The sequence below is a fragment of the Ursus americanus genome, chromosome 2 (assembly GCF_024610735.1).
Source record: "Ursus americanus isolate L20-20 chromosome 2, mUrsAme1.1.p, whole genome shotgun sequence".
Classification (NCBI taxonomy): Eukaryota; Metazoa; Chordata; class Mammalia; order Carnivora; family Ursidae; genus Ursus; species Ursus americanus.
The window spans coordinates 1681630-1702616 of record NC_142128.1 but is presented as its reverse complement, the minus strand read 5'-3'; the positions used below and the strand labels follow the sequence as shown (position 1 = coordinate 1702616).

The 20987-nt window shown below is 58.6% G+C and overlaps 1 protein-coding gene across 1 annotated transcript in view; it reads left to right on the top strand.

Annotated features, from left to right (window-relative positions):
• MAD1L1 (mitotic arrest deficient 1 like 1) overlaps window positions 1-20987 on the top strand; it is a 337452-nt gene that overhangs the window by 47301 nt on the left and 269164 nt on the right. Inside the window, exon 10 of the mRNA XM_045813334.2 lies at window positions 15617-15703. Within this exon, the coding sequence (XP_045669290.2) occupies window positions 15617-15703 (87 nt within the window). The remainder of the gene's footprint in view (window positions 1-15616; window positions 15704-20987) is intronic.

Sequence of the window (20987 nt, the reverse complement as noted above, 5' to 3'; positions counted from 1 at the left end):
GGAGAAAGTGAGGATTTGGGTGTGGGGCCCAGGGACACTGGTGGCTGGAGCTGGGGGGAGCCGGAGGTGTGAAGAAGGCTGCACAGGGAGGAGGGTCTGGGAGAGGTGCTTCCCACAGGGGTTGATGCGCCGCCGTCTGCCTCTGGATGCCTGGGAAGGGGATGTGGGTTCAGAGAGCCTAGGGTGAGATTAGACATAAGTGCCCTGAACACTGAGCAAGTGAGGGAAACCACAAAGCAGCATGGGAAATGGGCAGGGCGCGGTGTCCTACATGGCCGTGGTGTGAACGACGTTGACCTGTCGTCTGGGGTTCACTACTGACTGTCGATGAGGCGGGACCTGGGAGTCATTGCTGGTGTCCCGGGAGGGAGGGAGTGTGTGCCAGATGCGTGTGCAGGCTGGATCGTCAGGGTCCATCACGGGGAGTTGTAGGTCATGCCCCAGATGGGAGAAACCCAGCGAGGTAGCAATATAAGCATGTTGCCTGGGGAATATACTGACTCACATAATTCCGAGTGTTTGCTGCAGGAGACAGAGTGGAAGGGGCAAAGGTTTGCGGATTTTCATAACAAATCTTCGACTGTGATTATTTATACTTTGTATAACTGCTGTAAGCATGATAAACGGGAGAAGAGGTTCCCCTGAGGATGAGCCGGCGGGCAGGTGGGCAGGCGAGCAGGATGTGAAGCCAGGTGCAGGACCAGGGTGTTGGGACAGCAAGGGGAAATGCTGTCATGCCCGAGAATCCGCCCCTGGGATCGCCGGGTGTGTGTGGGCTCCTTGCTCAGGATATGGGACGCAGCCATGTCCTCACTCGGGGGCCTGTAGGCATTCGAGAGACAGAGCCCAGGGCCCACGATGCGTCTTCCTGCAGGCACCTATCCATCATCGTCACCCTGCGCGGCTGGCAGGCTGACTGGCGTCTGGGACTGTCCTGGAAGAAGGCGGCGGGAGCTGGCATCTCCATGTCTGTTCCCTGCTTCAGGGCCTAGGATGTGCTGAGAGAAGCCGCCTCGGTCAGGAGGTAGGACCTGCTCCGAGCTCCCGATGCGCTGTGTGCAGACTCTGCTGTCCCATCTGGGAAGGGCCGTCAGTGACATCGCCCGTCCTTTCTGCTGGCGGCGTGGGAGGCACCCACACGATTGGTGCCGCTCTGCTTCCGTGCGATCCGTGGTTCTGTGATGTGGCGAGTGCCGCAGTGCTGGAATTTCCAACCCCGGAGTGTCCTGGGACCCTGGCCCAGCCAGTGTCTGTGCGGGGGAGGTGGGAGGCCGGGGGGTGGTGTTTGTGTCCTCTTGAAAGAGTCACTTTGGCCTTACCTTCTGTTGGAGGGCCACTTATGGTCACAGGACGCGGTCCCTTGCAGAAAGACTTCTTTTTTTTGGTTTGAAAAAGACTGGTTTGTATGGGGCGCTGCCTCAGGAACCTGCCTGCTGAAGGTTCCTGGTCACATGCCCTGTTTGTCACACATGTGGCTTCTACTAGTGTCTTGGGGACTCCCGTTTGTGGCCTCTTCCATGGACCTGCTCTTGGCGGGGACACCGGGGGAGGCGGGAGGGCTGAGTCACTCCTCAGCAGCGGGCCCCTGGCCCCGCTGCTCTGCGGTGGTTTCCGTGGCCCCGCGTGGACCACACCTGCCACCAGCTGCTGCTCCGGGTGTGACGCTGTGGTACGTTTGCGGGTGTGTGGTTCTGGCTTCGCTGGACACAGACAGGCCTTGCAGCTAGTCCCGGGGCTGCGTCCTGCGGTTGTGGCCTCAGGCGACCATTTGGCCTCCGTCACCGTGCTGGGACCTGTATGGTGGGGTGGTGACCTAGGAGGGCTAGCTCGGTGCTGTGTGCCACCGCCGCCCCTCAGCTTCATGTTGGGATTGGGCCGGCCCTCGGCTTCAGCCTCCAGCTGCAGCAGCCTGGAAAACCGGACCCTTCTGACACAGCGTTCGATCCTGCCTGTGTCGGCCAGATGTCTGTTCCAGCCGAGGCCTTGGGATTGTTGCGAGTGGACTGCCCTGGGGCAGCCCGCCTGCCACCTGCGTTTCTGCCTCTCCGCCCCAGGCACCTGGCCCCACTCCCCACTCCCTACCTTTGGGAATGACACCCTGTCTGCTCTGCACCCAGCCTGGACCCCTGGTTGTTGTCGTCCGTTGCTGCCTCCTTACTTGCTGTCCGTCTCTAGAGCACTTCCCTGGTCACTCCAGCACCGCTGTTACGTGGTTAAAACCTCATCAGCGCCCACTTTGGCCTTTTCTAGAGCCTTCTTTGCTGCAGCCTCCCAAGGGCTCTCTCTCCGTGAAGCTCTGAGCACTATGCCTGCTGCTCTTGCAACCAAGCTCGCCCGACAGGTGCCCGTTGGCCCTGGGCGCTGCCTCTGTGCCTTCTCTGCCTCTGTGGCCCTTCCTGGGCTGCCCCGGGTGCCAGTGACTGCCCCTGCAGGATTCTGTAGGTGGTCAGGGCGCCTGGTGGCTGCAGTCCCTCAGATGCTGCTTGGGGACAGGACATCCAGGCTGGCTTTGTTCACCCAGTGACGCCTTTGTGACGCCCATGAAGCTGGCCCCGGTTTCCCTCCGTGGCCTCTCCCTGTGGCTGGAACGAGCTGCTCCTGGCGGCAGCTGGATCCCATGAGGTCAGGGAGTCGTGGCCCGAGTGACAGAGCCCCACACCCTCTTCTCTGGGAGGACGCTAGCTTATCGCTTAGGCTTTGTCAGAAACCGGTCTTCTCACGGAGCCTTCTGCGAGCCTGTGTGCACCCCAAACTCTCACCTGCTCCCCAGTATGGCTCCCATACCAGCTGCTGCTTGTTCCGTGTTCTTGTGCCGTGAAGGTCTGTCCTGTTGCGGGTCATGGTGCCCAGCCCATGCTGGGCTACCGTGAGTACAGGTGGGTGCCTGCCGTGGGAACGTCTGTGTGTTCTTAGCGCTGTGAGTAAGGAGATGACATTTTTTCCAGATAAATAACAATTCATGTCCGTAAATATGTGTTTTTCTTGACAATAAAGTAGAACAAGGTGGCCGTAGAACTTTGTTCTTAATTGTGTGTCACCAGTAACGTCCTTTACAAAGCAGTGAAATGCGTGTAGATAGAAACCAGTTCCTCACCATCCCAGCACTAGGAGGTAACCACTCTCGAGGGAGTCCTGTTCATCTCCCTAGATTTCCAGTGTCGATATACAGACTGGGTGGTCCTATGTGTGTGGCCTACAGCCTTCCCTTTGTGTCCCATATCCTCGTGTGGCTTGCTGAGAGCCCTCCCTCCGCAGCACCCAATCGATGGCTGCCCAGCCGCCCTGTGTGGTGCTGCCGGCATTTCCCTGCTGGTGGGGGATTTGGGTCATTTCTGGTTCTTGTTACGAACAGCAGGATAAACTTCTGGTACCCATCTCTCTTTAACACAAATGGACACGTAGAACTGTCTGCTTCTCCTGCTCTGGTCCCCGGTGGCTTGTGACCACACTGAGGGTAAAACCCAGGGTCTTGAGCTCGGCCGTGGGGCCACACGCCCTCACTGGGGTTGTTCTCCACCTTGTTCCTGTCATCACAGTGAGCAGATCCTTAGGCCACTTTTGTTTTTGGAAACAGAATCCTAGATCAGGACAGGTCCTGTTCTCCAAGTCCCTTCCTCACCTGAGGATGGGTAGACCCATGTTCAGAAAGGTACAGTAACCTGCCTGGAGTCGCACGGCCATCCGAGGCCCGTCCTGGGACCGCTGCCTGAGCCTGGGCCACCAGCAGGCCTGCTGCTTCCCCACAGTTCCGAGACCCTCTCTCCTGTGTTGCTCGGCAGGTTCAGAGGGCATCTTCCTGGTGCGGGCTCTCGTTTTGGAGTGTCCTTTGTTCCTGTGTTGCCTTTGATTGTCGCCTGCAAGGCAGCTGACCTGGTCTTTAACTCTCCCTTCTTTGCTATCCACCGCCTCTCTGCTGAAAGAAATCCTTGCCGGCACGGTGGGAGGGCCGGGGTGGGGTGGGGTGCTGAATTTGTTGTGCGGGTTTTGTAGTGCTTGAACGGCGGGGTCACGGCCAGGAGTAGATAGAAGCGGCGGCCTAGCAGGTCTGAGTCATGGTGTGTGTGGACTGGGCCGGGGGGAGATGTGTGTGATGTCCCCTTCGGCTCACACGCCTGCTGTCCCTTCCGTGTGCGCCCTCTGTCTGCCCGTGGCAGCACACCTGGCTGCGTGAGCTGCGACTGCTCCCCTGCTGCCAGCCCGGCCTCCCACCACGTCCGACCTTCCTGGTGTCAGGGGGAGCGCCCCACGAAGCACACTGGTCGGGTGTGCGGCCCGCGAGACCGCCCACAGTGCTCACGTATAGGATGGACGTGCCCTCCCGTGTCCAGCTATGCCTGAGCCCCCCGCTTGCTGCCCCTGTTCAAGCTCCTGGTGAAGTGGTCTTTGGGGCCGCTGCGTAGCCACCTTTCTGAATGTTTAAAGTGTTCAGAAGATCAAGTTTTCCAGAGACTGAGGGAATAGGGAGAGAAAATTGTGGCATTTGTTTGAAACGTTCTGAGAGCTTTTTTTAGCTCCGACAGTTCAAAGAGTGCCTCTTGTTAGTAGAGGAATATTCTAGCATCCCTGGGGTGGTCACATTGGCTTAATTGGGACCCGGGCTGCTTTGAAGTCCTTTTAATCCTGCCTGAGCTGGGGGAAGGAATTTGAAGGCAGCAACTGTAGGCTTGAAATTTCTTCATTTTATTTACATGTGTCTGGGGACGCGTGTCACTCATTTCCGTGAAGCGGTTAGGCCGGTTGCTGGCGGGTGGACGGCAGCATCTGGTGCCTCGCCTGGCGCGGTCGGGTGGCCGCTGCTGACTCTGGCCAGGAGTTTGCTGTCCTTGTGGCTGTTCCCGTGGACGGTCTCCATGCAGGGGAGTCTGTGTTCGTGCTGAAGTCCCTTAAGGAGGGGCCTCTCAACCCCGACGGGCCTGACCTCCCTGACCGAGTCTCCTGCCACAGGCCTCACAGAGGGGAGGTCGGACTGCAGCTGCTGGGATTCCAGCCCCAGGCTCGTTCCTGTGGAGGGACCCGCGGGCACGTGTGCCGCCGGCAAGCCACGGCCTGTTATGGTGGGTCCTGGCCCTTCTTGACGTCCCCTCCTCGTTCTTCCCTTCCTGCCACCCCCGCAGGGTGGCTGTATGGACTCTGATTCTGTCCTTCAGTGAACTTGCCTCGCTCCTGTCTCTGAAACACAGCAGGGGCTCGGGACACTGGCTCGTCTTCATTTTGTAAACGTTTGAAATGTTTTATAAGTGGAAAAGCACGTCTTTAAGGAACACGGGTGGTCCCCTGTGTCTCCGCTCTCAAATCGCGAAGAACAGCAGTCCCTTTGAAGCCTGGAAGGAGTCCTGCTGTTGCCCGCGCTGCTGCCCCCGTGCTTCGTGGCCATCCTTCTGGAACTTGCCGGCCTTTGCGAGCCTGGGCCATGCGGGCGCTCGCTGGGCCCAAGATGCTCCTGTCTCTGCTGGAGCCCACATGACTAATTCCTTCGTTCAGTGTCGTGGGGGCTGATGACGTACAAATGTGTGAGGGAAGCCGTGTTTCCATGAAAACACCGTTGAACGCTTTGGAAAGCCTCACAGGAGAACTGCTAGCACATGGCAGCTGAATGCAGCGACTGATGGAGAGATTGGTGGGATGGGTCGGAAGGCCTAGGAAGGCTGCAGACATCCGTACTCAGGAAACAAAGCCGAGATCGTGGGTGATGGTTGGTGGTGTCTGTAAGAAGTGTACGGTGGAACTCAGGAGACCCACATTTGAAGAAGTCTGCAGCCTGCTGGGGGGCTTGTGCCTTTGTACCAGTTACTGCATTTGCGACACCCATGTGTGAGGTCAGTGACCGGTCCCGGTGCTTTTACGTGGGAAGCCTTCTTCTTTTTTTTTTTTTTTTTTAAAGATTTTATTTATTTATTCAACAGAGATAGACAGCCAGCGAGAGAGGGAACACAAGCAGGGGGAGTGGGAGAGGAAGAAGCAGGCTCCCCAGCGGAGGAGCCTGATGTGGGGCTCGATCCCAGAACGCCGGGATCACGCCCTGAGCCGAAGGCAGACGCTTAACCGCTGTGCCACCCAGGCGCCCCAAAGCCTTCTGCTGGTATCTGTCTGTCATGCTTGGCATGCAGGTCAGTCTTCCTGGTACACGTAGCCGAACACAGTTGATGGACAGCCCGTGATTTTCCGTTATGAACAGCCATGACCAGACTTTGGTAGGTTAACTTCTTACGGGATAGATCTAATTCCGCAACATAAGTTTACAGTGCTAAGCTTCACGATTGTTTACTGAATAGTATAACATTTCCCAGTTTTCTTTCTGTCCTATGGGAAGCCACTGTTTTTGTCTTATTTGTCCTTCTAGACATTTCTTATGCATCTGTCAACCAGCTCAGCCATACTTGTGTATGTGCGTATGTCCTGTTTCTTTCATACAAAGGTGGCCTAGTGCTTGCCTTCTGCTTATGTTTTTTTCTCTAGCAGAGCATTTTCCAGACCTTCCCACATTAACATATAAAAAGATTCTTCTTTTCCCTTTTAAACAGATTCCATTGTAGGGCTAGGCTGTGATTTATTTAACAAGTAATTCTAAACTTCCGATCCTGTGGTCTGAATTCCAGCTCTGGTTGGATACAGTTTCGTTCCTTAGTTATTGTTCTGCAAAGATAATGTGGTTTATCATTCATTCAACTGATATTTATTGCAAGCCTACTGCCCTGTGCCCAATGCTGTTTGAGGTTCATGGCCAGCGTAAGAAACAAAGCAAAATAGCCAACAGTGTCTTTCTCGCCTGGAGCTTGCATTCTAGTTGAAGCAGAACAAGTAGGTAAGTGGGTAAAACCTGTGGCATCTTGGATGCTGATGTGCTCTCTGAAGGAGCGGGTGTGGGGCAAGGGGACAGAAGTCTGGGGCTGCGGCTGCAGATTTGAACAGGGTGGTGGGGGCAGGCCCAAAGGAGACATTTGAGCAGAGACCCGAGAGAGCTGATGAGGGGTATGCTGTGCAGACACCTGGGGGAGGAGGCTGCTGGAAGTGGGACGTGCAGAGGCCCTGGGGTGGGCACGTGGGAGGCTGGGCCGTGCCAGCTTCGTAAGCTCTGGTGGCAACTTTGGTGTCACCCTGGCGTTGTGGAGGGAATGCGCTGCACAGTTGGACATGAGGCACGGGACCTCGCTTAAATTTTAAAGTGCTTGCTATGTTTGCTGGCTGTCGAGTTGATGCTTGGAGGCAAGTATGAGATGCAGGGCACGGGCCACGAGGCCCCTGGGACGAGCGGCTGTGTCTGGATTTGTGCTGATGCTGCACCGGCCGAGTGGAAGTGGCCTGGAAGAAGGCCCCCGGAACCACGGGGCTCGTCGTGGCTGCTGGCCGGGTGGAGAAACCAGAGGGGGACGGGGTAGGAGGAGCAGGAAGGTGCTGTCCACTCAGAAGCCGCCCAGGAGGCAGCTGGGCAACTCCGGCCTGGGGCGAGGGGGTGGGGAAGACGAGGCGAGTTAAGGGCGGGGGCGAGAGGCATCCAGCAGGAAGAGGCAAGCCAGTGAGGGAGCTGGAGAAGGAGTGGGTGTCCTGGGAGGACAGAGAGGACCGCAGGGTGTCAGTACAGAGGTTCGCAGGCAGCTGCTGCCTGGAGGGGTGGGAGAGCACGGGTGGGCTGGACTGCAGAGAGGTGTGCTCCTGGCAGAGGACAGTGAGGAGGGGGCTGAGGCTCCACTGAGCAGGGGACGGGACATGCAGACCCCTCTAGGGTGTTCCCCGTGGGCAGAGGGGGCCTAAGGGAGGGTTGCTGATGGGCAGTAGTTTGTCAGGCAGACAGTGTGACGGGGTCTGCTGGGTCATGTGCTGCCCTGTGGACCTTTGGGTGCGTGCAGAGACTCCGTCTCTTAACTGGCCTGCTGCTCTCCATGGGGAAAGAGCCACTTGTTCTCTGTTTATGTGAGAAAACAGGCAGCTTTAGAAGATGTATGGATGGCCGCTATCCAATGTGGGTAGTTCCTGTGGCCAACATGTCACGTGGGGAGAGGGACAGATGACCTTCGCGGGTGCCTGTAGCCTCGTGACCATCAGTGGTCACTTTCTCTGGAGTGTCTGATCTCTAGCTCCATAGCCCCAGGGCCGGGTGCGGCAGGAACAGCCACGGAGGGGACCTGGTCAGAACCTGGTCCATGTCCAGGTCATAGGGAATTCATCCTTTTCTTGAGGAAAACAGTAGCTGCTCTCCTCATCCTGGGATGCATACCAGGTTTTGTCTTAACTCAGCGCTTAGTGACATGTTCCCTCCCGACCCCAGCCCCACCTCCCCTCATAGCTGTGCCCTGTTATCAAGAAAAACCTGATTTAATGGGACCTCCCGTTGCCTCTGTGGCTTTGTAGTTGTGAACGTCTGTACTCCATCTGGGTTTAAGCCAAGTTTTGCTGTGCAGCGTTTTCTAGTCCTGGTTCTACATACTTTGTGCAGGGCATTTGTCCCCTTGTTGTAAGGCCCCCTGCCCGGCCGAAGCCACTCCCAGGAGCCTGGGCCCTGTGGCCTTTGTTCTTGGGGAGAATGGCTCCCTGGAGGTGAGCCGGAGCTTCCTCTTAGAAATTGGAGTCCTGGATCTCACGAAACTGGCACTTGGGGCTTCGACAGGAGCCCTGGCACCTGCTAGCACGAACCTCAGAATAGCTGCTGCTGGGCTGGGCTGCCTTTCCTCAAGTGTCACCCTGCGGGGTGACTCTCCCAGGCCCCTGCTGGGCCACGCGCAGCTGAGTTGGAGTCAAAATTCAGCTGCAGATCGAACAAAGAGACGTTTTCCGCCTTGAAACCCACCAGTCAGAGTTAAAAGGCTTCGCAGCTGAAGCCAGCGTTTTCAGCAGCTGTCACAGCTTGGGCTGCCGTGGGAACTGTCACTCTCCTGTCACCTCCCAGGTGAGGCTCCTGAGGCCCTCTGAAGGCCTTCCACCTTGTCGAGTGGGAAGTGGAAGTCTGGGGACGGACTGATCTTCCTGTCTGAGCGCTCCCGGTCCTGTTTCTGGGCTGTGATGATGCCTGGCCCGAGTCCTGCTCGTGGAGCGCGCTGAGCTAGGCCCCAGAGCACCCTTGGTAAATGTCTCTGAGTAGCTCTGGCGACACAACAGGCCAGGAGGTTTCTGGAGAGTAAACGCGTCCTGCCGGTCGGAGGTGCTTCGGCCTCTGGTCTTTGATCTGATGCTGCTGAAGCCTGCGGCTGTTCCGTGACCCTCCTGATGGCCCGGCTCCCGGGGAGCAGCCCGTGTTCCTGCTGGGCGCTCACGACAGGTGACAGGCGCTGTGGGTACGCCTCTCGGATCCCTGGATCCCAGGGCTTCTCCCGCTGTGTCTCCTGCCCCGCCGCCTCTTCCAGATGTTCTCCTCCCGTGGCCCCCGCCCTGGCTCACGCTGCGTTGAGCACACGTGGGCAAGCCCCATCCTCCGTTAGCCTCCCGCTTCTCCACTCCGGCTGGGCGTTTCCTGCGGCTCTTTGTGTATTGTTAGCACACTGAGTGGGGGGTGTCTCTAGTTTTTATTTGTTCTCCGACATGTAACACAGATTCTTATTATAAGTTAAAGATCTCTTTGATTGCCGCCACTGGTCTCGGCCCTGACCTGGAGGTGCCCCCAACCCCCATTTGGGGTGAATCTTTTCAGAGCATGCTCTGTAAATACACGCCTGTGTCAGTGTATTTTCTTTGAGCCATTATTTGTGAAGTTGTTGGTGCAGTTTTGGGGACGTTGTCCTCGAGCGCTTTCCCTGAGCACCTGCCGGCCTCACCTGGCCCTTTGGGCGGAGGAGGGGGTGCTTCTGGAGGAAGGGCTGGGCTGCTGCCTGCAGACCAGGGGGTCCCACAGCAGTTATCCGCGTCCCCATCCTACGGGCCTCCTCCTCGCCCGGTGCGTGTCACCTGCACCCCCGCAGTGCCGCCTGCACTCCTCTTTCCCTGAGACACACCAGACATCCCGACCTTGCCTTCCAGGACCCTCGTCTTCTGTCCTCTGTGCTCAGTCCCCAGACCCACGTAAGTTGGAGCATGTGAATGGGAAACGCACACATACGTGACATATGACACTGTGCACACACGCACGCGTCTGCCTCCTGTGCCGCCATCCTTCCGGTCACAGGATAGAGGGGCCTGGGCCCCTGGAGCAGCGGGCCATCTCTTGGGCCCCCACATGATGTGCAGAGCCAGCCCTGCGGCCCTGACCTGCTACGAAGCCGGGGAGGCCTGAGTGGCTTCCCATGCCCAGCCCAGCCTTTGTGAGCAGCTGGGACGCCAGCGCGAGAGCGTGGGTGCCGGGGTCCCACGGTGGTTTTCCTGCGGCTGCCGGGCTGGGAGGGCGGCGTGCCCTTGGGCTTGGCCCACTAGCCGCTCTTGAGCTGCCTCGCCAGGTGTGCGGTCTCACCGGGTCAGCGCTGTGGCCCCAGGTTCCACGGCTCGAAAGCACGGTTTAAGGAAAACTTGACAGATGTTCTCACAACGGATGATAGAAACTTTGGAAGGTGAACAGTAGCAGGGGTCTGCTGCTGTGATGGGGGTCTGGCTGCTTCTCCCCCGTGTCTCCCTGCCGTCCACACGGCACATTGTTAGTCTAGCCAATCCAGCTTTCTGCTTTTGCTTTCCTCAGTGTGCGTACTTTTGTGGTCAGAAGACCCACAGGTGTTAGCATTTCAAAACACTGCTCCCCTCCCCTCCCCTTCTTGTTCTCGTGGCAGCCTGTGTGTGCCCCGTGGGACAAAAGCAGCCTGAGGCCCAAGAACCTGCTGCCGGCTGTGTGATGCGGGCACACAGCCTGTCCGCTCCGTGCGTGTGCGCCCCTGGCACAAAGCAAGGGTCGTGGGAGCTCATGGCCTTGTCTTCTGGGATTCTTTTAGATTTGGACCAAATTCTGAAGTCTAATACTTGCCCGTCAAATTGACAGAGAACCTCCAAGAATGTTTTCCTTTGTCAAGTGTACAGTGGGTGGTTTTCTTGATGGCATAACTTGTTTGGTGACTTGCCCCGCAGCACCTGTAGGATTATTTTCCTGCTTAGATTGCCCCACTTTTTCTGCAAATGACCAGTGGTTCTGAGTTGTGCCTAAGAAACACCAGGGAATTCGTTTGTGGATCCTGGGCCCACCTGCAGGGGTTTCGATTCCATGGACCATGAGGTGACGGTGGGTGGACTGGAGTGACTGCCGATGACATGGGCCGCTCTTCCCATTCCAAACGACCCTGCCCCATAGTTCCGCCTGCGGAACTGCACGGGTCCCATTGCCCTGTCCGCTGAGTGCGCCCCATGTTCTCCTGTGCCTTGTGCCGCTGTGGCCCCCAGCTGCCTGCCTCTTCTGCCCAGCCTCAGGCCTCAGGGCTCAGGGGTAGATAGTACCCAAGTTGGGCTGTGAGAACCTACTCACTTCTATTATTGAGCCTCGGTAAACCTGAATGACTGTGGTATCGCTGTGGAGACCAGTGTGGCTGTTCCTCAGAACGTCGAGGGTGGGATGGTCGAGCCGTTCTGCTTCTGGGTATGTGTCCAAGAGTTGAAAGCAGAGCTCGAACACACATTTGCACATATTAGCCACACGTGGTTGCTGCTTTTTTTTTTTTTTTGAAGATTTTATTTGAGTGAGTGAGAGAGAGTGTGTGCACACATGAGCCAGGGGAAGAGCAGAGAGAGAGGGAGAGGGAGAAGCAGACTCCCTGAAGAGCAGGGAGTCCGGCACGGGGCTCGATCCCAGGACCCTGAGATCATGACCTGAGCCAACATCAAAAGTTGGGCCCTTAACTGACTGAGTCACCCAGGTGCCCCTTCTGGCTTTAGAGTGTCCACACACTGCACCACCCACCTCTCTGTCTCTCCTTTTTGTCACATAGAACATTCTGGAACCATTGCCGTAAATGCACTGTTTCTAACTAAAGCCTCATACACGTCAGTCCCCCAACAGAACGTGTTTTCTTTTCTTTTTTTTTTTAAAGAATTTATTTATTTGACAGAGATAGAGATAGCCAGCAGAGAGGGAACACAAGCAGGGGGAGTGGGAGAGGAAGAAGCAGGCTCCTAGCAGAGGAGCCTGATGTGGGGCTCGATCCCAGAACTCCGGGATCACATCCTGAGCCGAAGGCAGACGCCTAACCGCTGTGCCACCCAGGCGCTCCACGTGTTTTCTTTTCTTTTTTTTTTTTTAAAGATTTTATTTATTTATTCGACAGAGAGAGAGACAGCCAGGGAGAGAGGGAACACAAGCAGGGGGAGTGGGAGAGGAAGAAGCAGGCTCATAGCGGAGGAGCCTGATGTGGGGCTCGATCCCAGAACGCCGGGATCACGCCCTGAGCCGAAGGCAGACGCTTAACCGCTGTGCCACCCAGGCGCCCCCCCACGTGTTTTCTTTTTGATCAGCCCTGCAGAACTGAGGGTGTGCAGAATCCCATGCAGTTTAACACATTGCTTATTTCGAGTTGGACCTTGAATTCCTCATTTATATACAGTGAGACGTCACACATCACTGTCACCTGTGTCTTGTCCTCGTTTCCCCCGCAGTGTTACGTGGGTTGGCTTGTGTGCCCATGCGGTGAGTGCGCGAGGGTCGTTGGGCGTCCGCGCTGCAGTATGCCTGGGTCTTCGGGTTTTGCAAAGAAAGCCAGAGGAGCCCTGTCGAGCCAGCCAGTCAGCTTGCAGTCGTCTGGATGGCGACTGCACCCTGTCCGTCTCTTTCCTTGAACGATGTCCCACCTTTTCTCCGTCTCTGAGGGGAGAATGAGCTGGCGGATGGGAAATTCGTGTGTGTTGCCTGCTAGTTTTCTGTGCTTTGGGTTGTTAGGGGGAAGCGGAGCCGTAGTGCTGGCAGGAGTGACCAGACAGGGGCCCCGAGTCTTGATACAGCAGGACTCCGAGCCACAGGTGGGGGGCTCTACAGGCCGCCGAGGGAAAGACTGTGCGGTGGTGATGTGCCCTCCGGCAGCTGCTGGCCACTGTAGTAGGGGCGGGTGTGGGCGTCGTGCCGTGCACGTGGGGGAGGCAGGCCCTGCAGCCCACGTCCCTGCTCCGAGAGGAGGGGGTGGTTCATCTGAATGCTGGCACCTGGGATTGGGGGGCTGGGACCGTGGCCAAGGACCCACCTGCAGGCGTGCCGGTCGGATCTGCGTGGCTGCGCGCTGTGGTTTGTGCGGGGACGACCCGCCTTCTCGGCCCGCTCTGGGAGGGGCAGCACGAACTCAGGTGACCTAGGCTGTGGACATCCCGCTCCTCAGGCAAGTGGACCGTGTTTGCGTGGCTGGTGTTCTCTCTGGGGGAGGGGCGGGAAAGTCGGTTTGCTGCTCGGTTCATTCGAATGTGGAGCCAGGCCCCTTGATGGCTGTCCAGAAGTCCCGCGGTACCTGGGCGTCTGATGGCCTGTGTGTGCCTTGAGCTGACGCAGCAGAGACCCCGTGTCCTGGGCACGGCCGTGTGTGTATGCGCATGTGTGGGGTGGCCTCGTGTGCGCTGGCCTGCGTGGGGTCCCAGGGGATGCGGGTCGCCGTCAGTGGGATGGAGTATTTCAGAGTGCGTATTAAGTTCACTTTTCTCCTGATTTGAACCGTTCCAATTTTTCCCTCGTTATGCAATTATTTCCTTTCAAATTATCTTCACTTCAAAGGAGATTGCAGAACCTGGGTGAAAGTGAGTCTGGCTGTCCACTGTATCTAAGTCCTAGGTTTTGGGGGCTAATTTGGACCTCAGGGCACGAAGCTTGTCTCTAAATTGGAGTCACGTGCACCTGTCTCTGCCAACTGGCCTCCAGGTTTCTGGAAGGCTTCTACTTGGAGGGAACTGCAGGCGACCTGCCCTCCATGAGAGCTGCCGCCTCGGTCACCGAGAACCCCTGGAGACTTGGTGGCTGTCTGCTGATAGGTCCTCTCTGTGGGCCCTTTTCACCACTCAGGCCTGAGCAGGTGTGGCTGGGCTGGAAGATGCAGCACCCTTCTGCCTCCCCCACGGAGCGAGGGCCGGGGTAGGGGGCTCTGCAGACGTGGGTGTGCACGCTGTCTTCTTAATTTGTTCTCATTAAACTTGTGCCACGGATTTAGTAACTGTTTGCCAACCCCTGTGACTGAGTAACACAGAGAAACAGCAACAACTTGAATATCTTTAGACTGTTTCAGAAAAAATGCCTCTTGGCTTGAAAAGGTTTATTTTTATGCTCCTCAAGGTTGGAAAACTTGAGGAAGCTCCAAGAAGAATGGGACCTGGCATGCAAGGCTGGCTCAAGCCCTCCCCTTGCTGGATTTCAGTCTCGCACAGGGTCCTTACAGATGATCATCGGGTCTGCGGAGGAACTTGGGGAGAAATCTCCTCGTCTCCCTGTGCCCAGTGGTTCCTGTAGGCCCAGTGAGGGGCTCTTTCTCAGGTGGCTGGGAGGGGTGTCTGTGATGGGGAGAGCCCGGGAGCACCTGCGGGAAGGGTGTGGACCCTAGAGGCCCAGGTGTGTGAGCAGTCGGGGCGCGCGGGGCTTCAGATGGACTGCCGACGGGTCACAGGTGCTGGGAGCTCCTGTTCTAGTGACGGCAGACACCGAGAGACCCCGTGGCAAATGCAGAGTGGGGCAGGCGGGATGGGGGGCGGCCTGGGGCCGTGATGGGAAGTTCCTTCTTCCAGGGGTACTGATCGCCCTGAGACCTCATGAGGAAGAGCATCGTGAGCACAGGGTGAGCTAACACAGAGCTCTGTCCGTGTCCAGAGGCAAGGCTGTGGGAGGCGGAGCGCCTGGGGGCCGGGCGCTGCGGTGCCGTTGGAGGCCAGGAAGAGGGCCTTCGGAGCCCGTAGCGACCGGCAGCCGCTCCCGTGGCTTTGTGACAGACTGTCATTTCACAGAGGGCATGTCTTGAGGGTGTAGCTTTGGTCACAGCCCCTGTGGCTCCTTCAGTGATGGAGGAGGCTGTGACGCCTCCTACACGTGGCCCCGTGTGGCCCCGTGCTTGGTCCTTAGGCCTCAAGCTCAGCTGCCACCTGCAGGCCAGGGAGCCCCCAGCTTGCGTGCCGTGTGCTGTGTGGGTACTGTTCCCGCTGCGCCGGGTGTCCTTGTAGTCGGTCACAGGTGTAGTTGGTGCGTGTTCTGCTGGTTCCAGAGTCGGGGTCTGAGGGGTCGGACGGAGGTGCTGCTCTCCTCAGAGAGGAGTGCATCGTGAGACGCTTTTGACACCTGGGGTCTCTGCTCCTCTGTGAGTGGCGACAGTGGCAGCACGATGCTCTGGACGTGTGGTAAGATGGGCAGTGCGGAGTTGCGTGAACACAACGGAGTGCCGTCCGTGGGGGCGTCTGTGGCTGCTCTTCCTGTTGCTGGTTCCAGGGAGGTGGGCACGTGACCTGTGCAGAGCCCCCCTCCATCTCACCTCCCCTTCTCTGCAGGGTGGCACTGGCGGCTAGCTGTCGACCTGTTCGTACAGCTGAAATGAAGTTGTGTCAAGTAAAAATAATCTACCTGATACTATGTAGCCAGGGGCGGGCTGCGGTTTGAACCCGGGTCGCGGTGTGCGCGCAGTGCCGCACTGGCCCAGAATGGTGCGCGGGATGAGCCCGGTCCCAGGTCTGTGACTCATCTGCTGCTGGCATTGCCTTGGTGGCCGTCTGTGCACAGAATGAGGTCCCTCCAGGGAGTGGCTGATGCTGACGCGTGTTCTTGATCCCACAGGACCCCGGAAGACCTTTCCAGGTTCATTGTTGACCTGCAGCAGCGAGAACTGGCCTTGCAGGAGAGGAACAACACCATCACCAGCAGGTAGGCCTGGCGGCCCGGGGGTGTGCAAGGTGCCTCTGCTTTGGAAAGGCGGAGCCCAGCGTGAGTGTGTGTGCGTGTGTGTGTGTGTGCGCGCGCGCGCCCGCGCGTGTTCTGGGCGTGGCTCGGGAGCGGCTCCGCTTCACTGTTGCTTGGCCTCGGCCTGAGTGAGCACAGCTGGGTCAGTCTGGAGGGTGCAGGGTGCCCCACAGTGTACCCCGTGGCATGACTCTGCTGAGGCAGCACGTTGTTGTCATCCCTGCCACGTGCCAGGCCACGTTTGCCTTCCTGGTGCTTGGGGGCCACGAGAAGGATGTGTGCCTGGATCGGGGAACCCTGTCTTTGCTGTGACATGGGCTCCGAGTGACCTCCTGATGATGTGAAACCTGGAGCCCAGGGGGCAGCGTGTGGGTGTCTGTGTGCGTGTAGACCTGTGTGCTCAGGAAGGTCCCCGGAGAGGAACAGAGGTCGGGATGCCCTCGGCCGTGAGTAACGGGAAGACCTCCCCCCAGGGCTGCGCCGTGAGGAAGGAGTCCCCTTCCCTGGCGGGAGGCTCAGAGGCTAACAGCTGTGTGACTTCTTGCAGGCTCAGTGTTAGGTCTTTCCTGCCAACCCCGTGAGGCCAGCGGGTGCTCTGTTGTTACGCTCCGTCCTGACACGACCCCATAGGAGAAGGCTGGGTCCCACGAGCTGCCCCCATTCCACGGATCAGCCGCAAGTCCCAGGTCCTCAGGCTGCCTGTGCTTTCGTCCTGGCTGACTACAGATCCGGGATTTCCCTCCATACCCCCCACCCGTTTGAGGATTTGCTAGAATGACTCAGAATTCAGGAAAATGCTTTATGTACAATCACTGGTTTATTGCAAAGGTTGCAGTCAGAGCAGCCAGATGGAGGAGATGCCTGGGGTGAGGGCGGGAGCGAGAGCTTCCATGTCCTCGCTGGCTGTACCCCTGCTGCCAGCACCTAGGTGTGTTCCCCAGCTCATAAGGTGTCTGAGCCCTACTTTGGGGGGTTTCATGGAGTTTGCATGCTTAAGTCATTGGCTGTTGGTGAGGGGCTCAGCCCCCACCCTGGGTCCCGGCCCCCCACAGGTGGTGGTGGACTTGGAGGTCCCGGCCCCCCAGGCATGTGATGTTTTGCTCTGGCCCCTCCTGCAGTCCCCTCGTGAGCTCAGATGAGACTGTGGTTAAAAGGGGCTTGTCAGGAGTCATGAGGTGTCCCTTTCACTTCGGAAACCCCAGGGGTCTTAGGAGCCAGTTGTCAGGAAGGGGGACAGAAACCAGGTACTTCTCCTTCAGACTGACTCTGTGCTCTCCCGGATGGTCTGTCTCCTTTCTCCAGTGCCAAGTAGGTGGTTGTGCAGGCTCTGGGCGACACGTCCGCAGGCCGAAGGAGAGGCCTCTTTCTTGGGTCTCCTCTTTGGAACAAGGAGGCCTTTTCCTGGGACCCCACTGCTAGCAGACCCCCCTCCAGCCTCGTTGGCCCAGGCAGGGTCGCACGCCTGCCTCAGAGCAGCTCCTGGCAGGATGGGGTTGCCCTGAGGCTGAGGCCGGCCCTCCTCGCTCTGGGCTCCCTCTCGAAGGGCGGATGGCTGAGTGGGGTCAGGCTCCTCTGTGAGCAAGTGGGTCTGTGAGGAACCAGCCTCAGCCTTCGTGGACACAGTGTCTTAAGGATTCGTTAGTAGCCGGAGGGAAGGATTTCTTATTTTGGGGGTTGATGTCACTTTGAAAATTGGCTTTTAGAAGCATCTGGATATGTTGGACATAATCACATCAATTTAGCTTAAAAACCTCAAACGGTAAAGATTGCCTTTTGCTTTCAAAGCTACTGTCAGATGAAAAGGGTATTAAAAGTGATCTGAAATTAAAGCTTTTACGTTTTTCCAGACGATCTTCTTCTCTTTACTTTGCATTTGAAACAGAATGAACTGTTAGAGGGAAGGAAACTTGGCTTCGGTTTTCTCAGGCCAAACCGTGAGGTGGCAGGAAGGCTGGCTGGCTCCCATGTGCGGGGAGGCGGGGGCGAGAGCAGCTCTGTCCTCAGGGCCCCAGCAGCCCGCTCGCTCCCAGCTGTGAGTGTGGAGCCGACCTTCCCATCTCTGTTCTGGGAGCAGCACCTTGTCCACCTCTCAGGACCCTTCGGTCCCCTCCGAGAGCGAGGCTGCTTCTCTGGCACCCCGAGAACAGGCTCCGTGCAGCAGCTCTTGCACAGATGGTGAGGTGGGTGCTGTCAATGTCGCGCTGGCCCGCACACTGCCACCAGGGCAACTGGCCTTCACAGCATGACGTGGCCCCATGGGAGGAGCCTAGCTGTCACCCCCTCTTGCAGATGAGAGGTCCGGCTCAGAGAGGCCGGAACACTTAGGTGAGAAGGGAGGCTAGGCAGCCCCCGCCATGCTCATGTGTGACGGATGGCTGGGCAGGCCCCTGAGGAGGTGGCAGGGACCCTGTGATGCTAGGCCCTTCCTGACCAGCACGGAGAGGACTTGTGTGTCTGGTGTCCTTTGCGTTGGCCGGCTGCTGGGCAGCTGCTGGTCCCATGGGCAGGAAAGTGACGTGGCCGTTAGTTGTGGCCTTCTGTGTGGAGGGCTGGGAGCCCTGGTCACGACAGCTTTGTTCCTGCACATTTTGCAGGCAGGTAAGCAGAAATCGAAGGCAGGTGGGAAGAGGCAGCTTGGCTAGAGGTGAGCACGGGGGGTCCGGGCAGGCCCCGGCACGCAGAGGGCGTTTCTGCTCATGCACAGCAGCTGAGCCAGCTCCCCAAAGCCGTGGCGCCCAGGCCGGAGAGTAGGCCCCTTGGGTTTGGTCTCCAGGCATTTCTTTTGGTCTGTCCCTGGCCGGGTCCTTCCGTTGTGGCCTCCGCTCGGGCACTCCAGCTCATTCCAGGAAGGATCTGGTGCTCCAGAGGGTTCTGTGCTGCGCCTCGCTTGGGGAAGGTGAACGGAGGGCAGACTTCTGAGCTGCAGGCCGGCTGCCCCCTGGAGCAGAGCTGAGTGTCCGCACACCTTGCTGCTGGTGCCCCTGGTTCTGCACTGCCATCAGCCTGGCCGGGATTTGTACTTTCCCTGATGTTTGTGCCCACGGCCTGGAGGCTGCGAGGCCAGCGGTGGCTGGGGCTTTCAGAGGCGGGAAACTTCCAGAGCCTTTCAGGTTGCAGGGGGCGGAGGTGTGTTCTTCCAGAGGGTAGGGATGCACTTCCTTGCTAGCTTTGTGCACGTTTGCCTGAGTTCTGAGCTCTGATTTTCTTGTGTCAGAGTGGGGCTTGTGTCTATCACGAGGGCTGTTCTGAGGGTGAAGCGAGGTGGGATTCTGTGCCCCGTGTTCAGTAGCGCCCCAGAGACTGCGGCGGCGGGAGGTGTCTCTCCGGGAACCCCCTGTGCTGTGGGGCCAGGAGGCGGGCGCAGCTCTGCTTGGCTGCGCGGGGGCGGCAATGGGCCGTCCTTTCTCTCACAGGGGTGTTGGGAGCCTCAGGCTCGGTTCCCTGCGTCGTCCCCTTTCACGGGCGTGCTCAGACAGCTCCAGGCACCCTCGACTGCTGCTGTGGCGGGTTTGGCAGCGCGTTCAGACAGTCACGCGATTACAGCACACGGACCTTTGCCTGTTGTCATTGCTGCCATGGGTTCGGTTTTCGTTCTTGGAGGCTGGAGGCTGATAACGCTTCCCACCCCCTGGATGCATGCTGGGGACACGGTGACGGTGGAGCGTCTGGGTGCGTCCTCTGTCCCCGTGCTCCGCATAGGGCTCCCCTGATGCTGCCGCAAGCTGCATCGGCCCTTGCTGGGCCTCAGTGAGTGTGGCATGTTCTCCAGGGCCCAGCACCCTGTACGCATCCTGCACACTGCTCACAGCCATGTTCTAGAGCCAGGCTGTGGATGGGAGGCTGCGTTCCTTCGTGGCCCAGACCCTGGCCACACTGGCGTCTGTCAGACTCTGACGCGCTCTGAGGGTGTCTGGAGCGAGAAGCGGCAGATGAGGGCAGGACTTTGTGAAGCCGTGCTGTCTGGGGTTGCTGTGCTTTGCAGGAAACGAGGGCTGACACTGGAGGGTGGGTGACAGAGTGGAGCCAGGCTCTGGGGTTCGGGTTCCTCACCCGTACGCGTGGTGATGGTGGTGTTGACGGCGGGAGCGTCTCCGCGCTCGGTGCCTCATACACAGCCTCTCACCCGAAAGCCCGAGGTGGGTGCTGTCATCTCTCCTGTGTGGCAGAGACCCCTGAGCCCCCCAGGGAGACGGCTGGATTTGGATCCCAGTGTGTCCGTCTCGGCGCTGCGTGGCTTACGAGGTTGGAGCCCACGCCCCTGCCAAGTGCTCGACGTGGCTGCAGAGGGGCTGCTTCTCACTCAGTTCTCTGCAGCAGTGGAGACGCGGCTCGTGGGCCCTCCGTGGGGCACAGGGCTGGCCTGCCGTCCTTGCTGAGGACTTCAGGTAGAACCGCCACGTAGGGGAGTGGGGAAGAGCCAGTGACTGATGCGGGTATGGGGGGTCTTCCCATCTCTGTCTGCGCCCGGCCTTTGAGAACCAGTCCCACAGCCCCTGCTCTGCACGCGCCTGCTCCGCGGGGCCCGCGGCCTCGGGCGGATGAGTCTCCGGGGCTCCGGCCGCCCCATCGCTGCAGTTGGTTCGAAGCATCGCATTTGCCTCCTGTGGGCGAGGGCTGCCTCAGAAGAGCCCCTGGTCTCCAGGGAGCCCCGACACGCCTGGAGCCACACTCTGGCCGTGGACTGTCCGCAGGTCTTTCTTTGCCACCGTGGCGAGCGTCGGGGCTGTGACTGGGGTTGCCTGGGCCCCGGGCAGCCTTCGGAGGAGGCTGGTGCTTGCTGAAGGGGACTCGAATGAATGGTGAGAGGGCGGTCCTTGCTCACGCCGCCCGTCCCCATCCCGGAGAGGTGGTGTCCTTGGCTGTGCGTCTTCCTGGCAGCTGGCAGGTTGATGGGTTCTCTGTCGTCTCCGAGGATCCGTGTAGCGGTCGTAATTCTTCGTGCGGCTCTTTTCCTGCTGTTTGTCCGCAGCACTTAGGCCGTCCTCGCAGACCATCTGGAGTATGATCAGGTCTTGTCACCTTTGTCACCCTGGGTCTGTGTGAGTTATGGTGCTCTCAAGCTGTCCCGAGGCCGGCAAGGCCGGTGACGCCGCAGAAGATTCATGACGACCGAGGACCTGTTCTCTGTGCATCGGGGTGGAGTTCACACTGCGCTTGGAGCAGCGGCAGGTCCCTGGCTCTAGCTCAGGCTGGCCCGCCACCGAGTTGCTGTGTGTCCTTGGACAGGAGAATCAGCCTCTGCCTCACC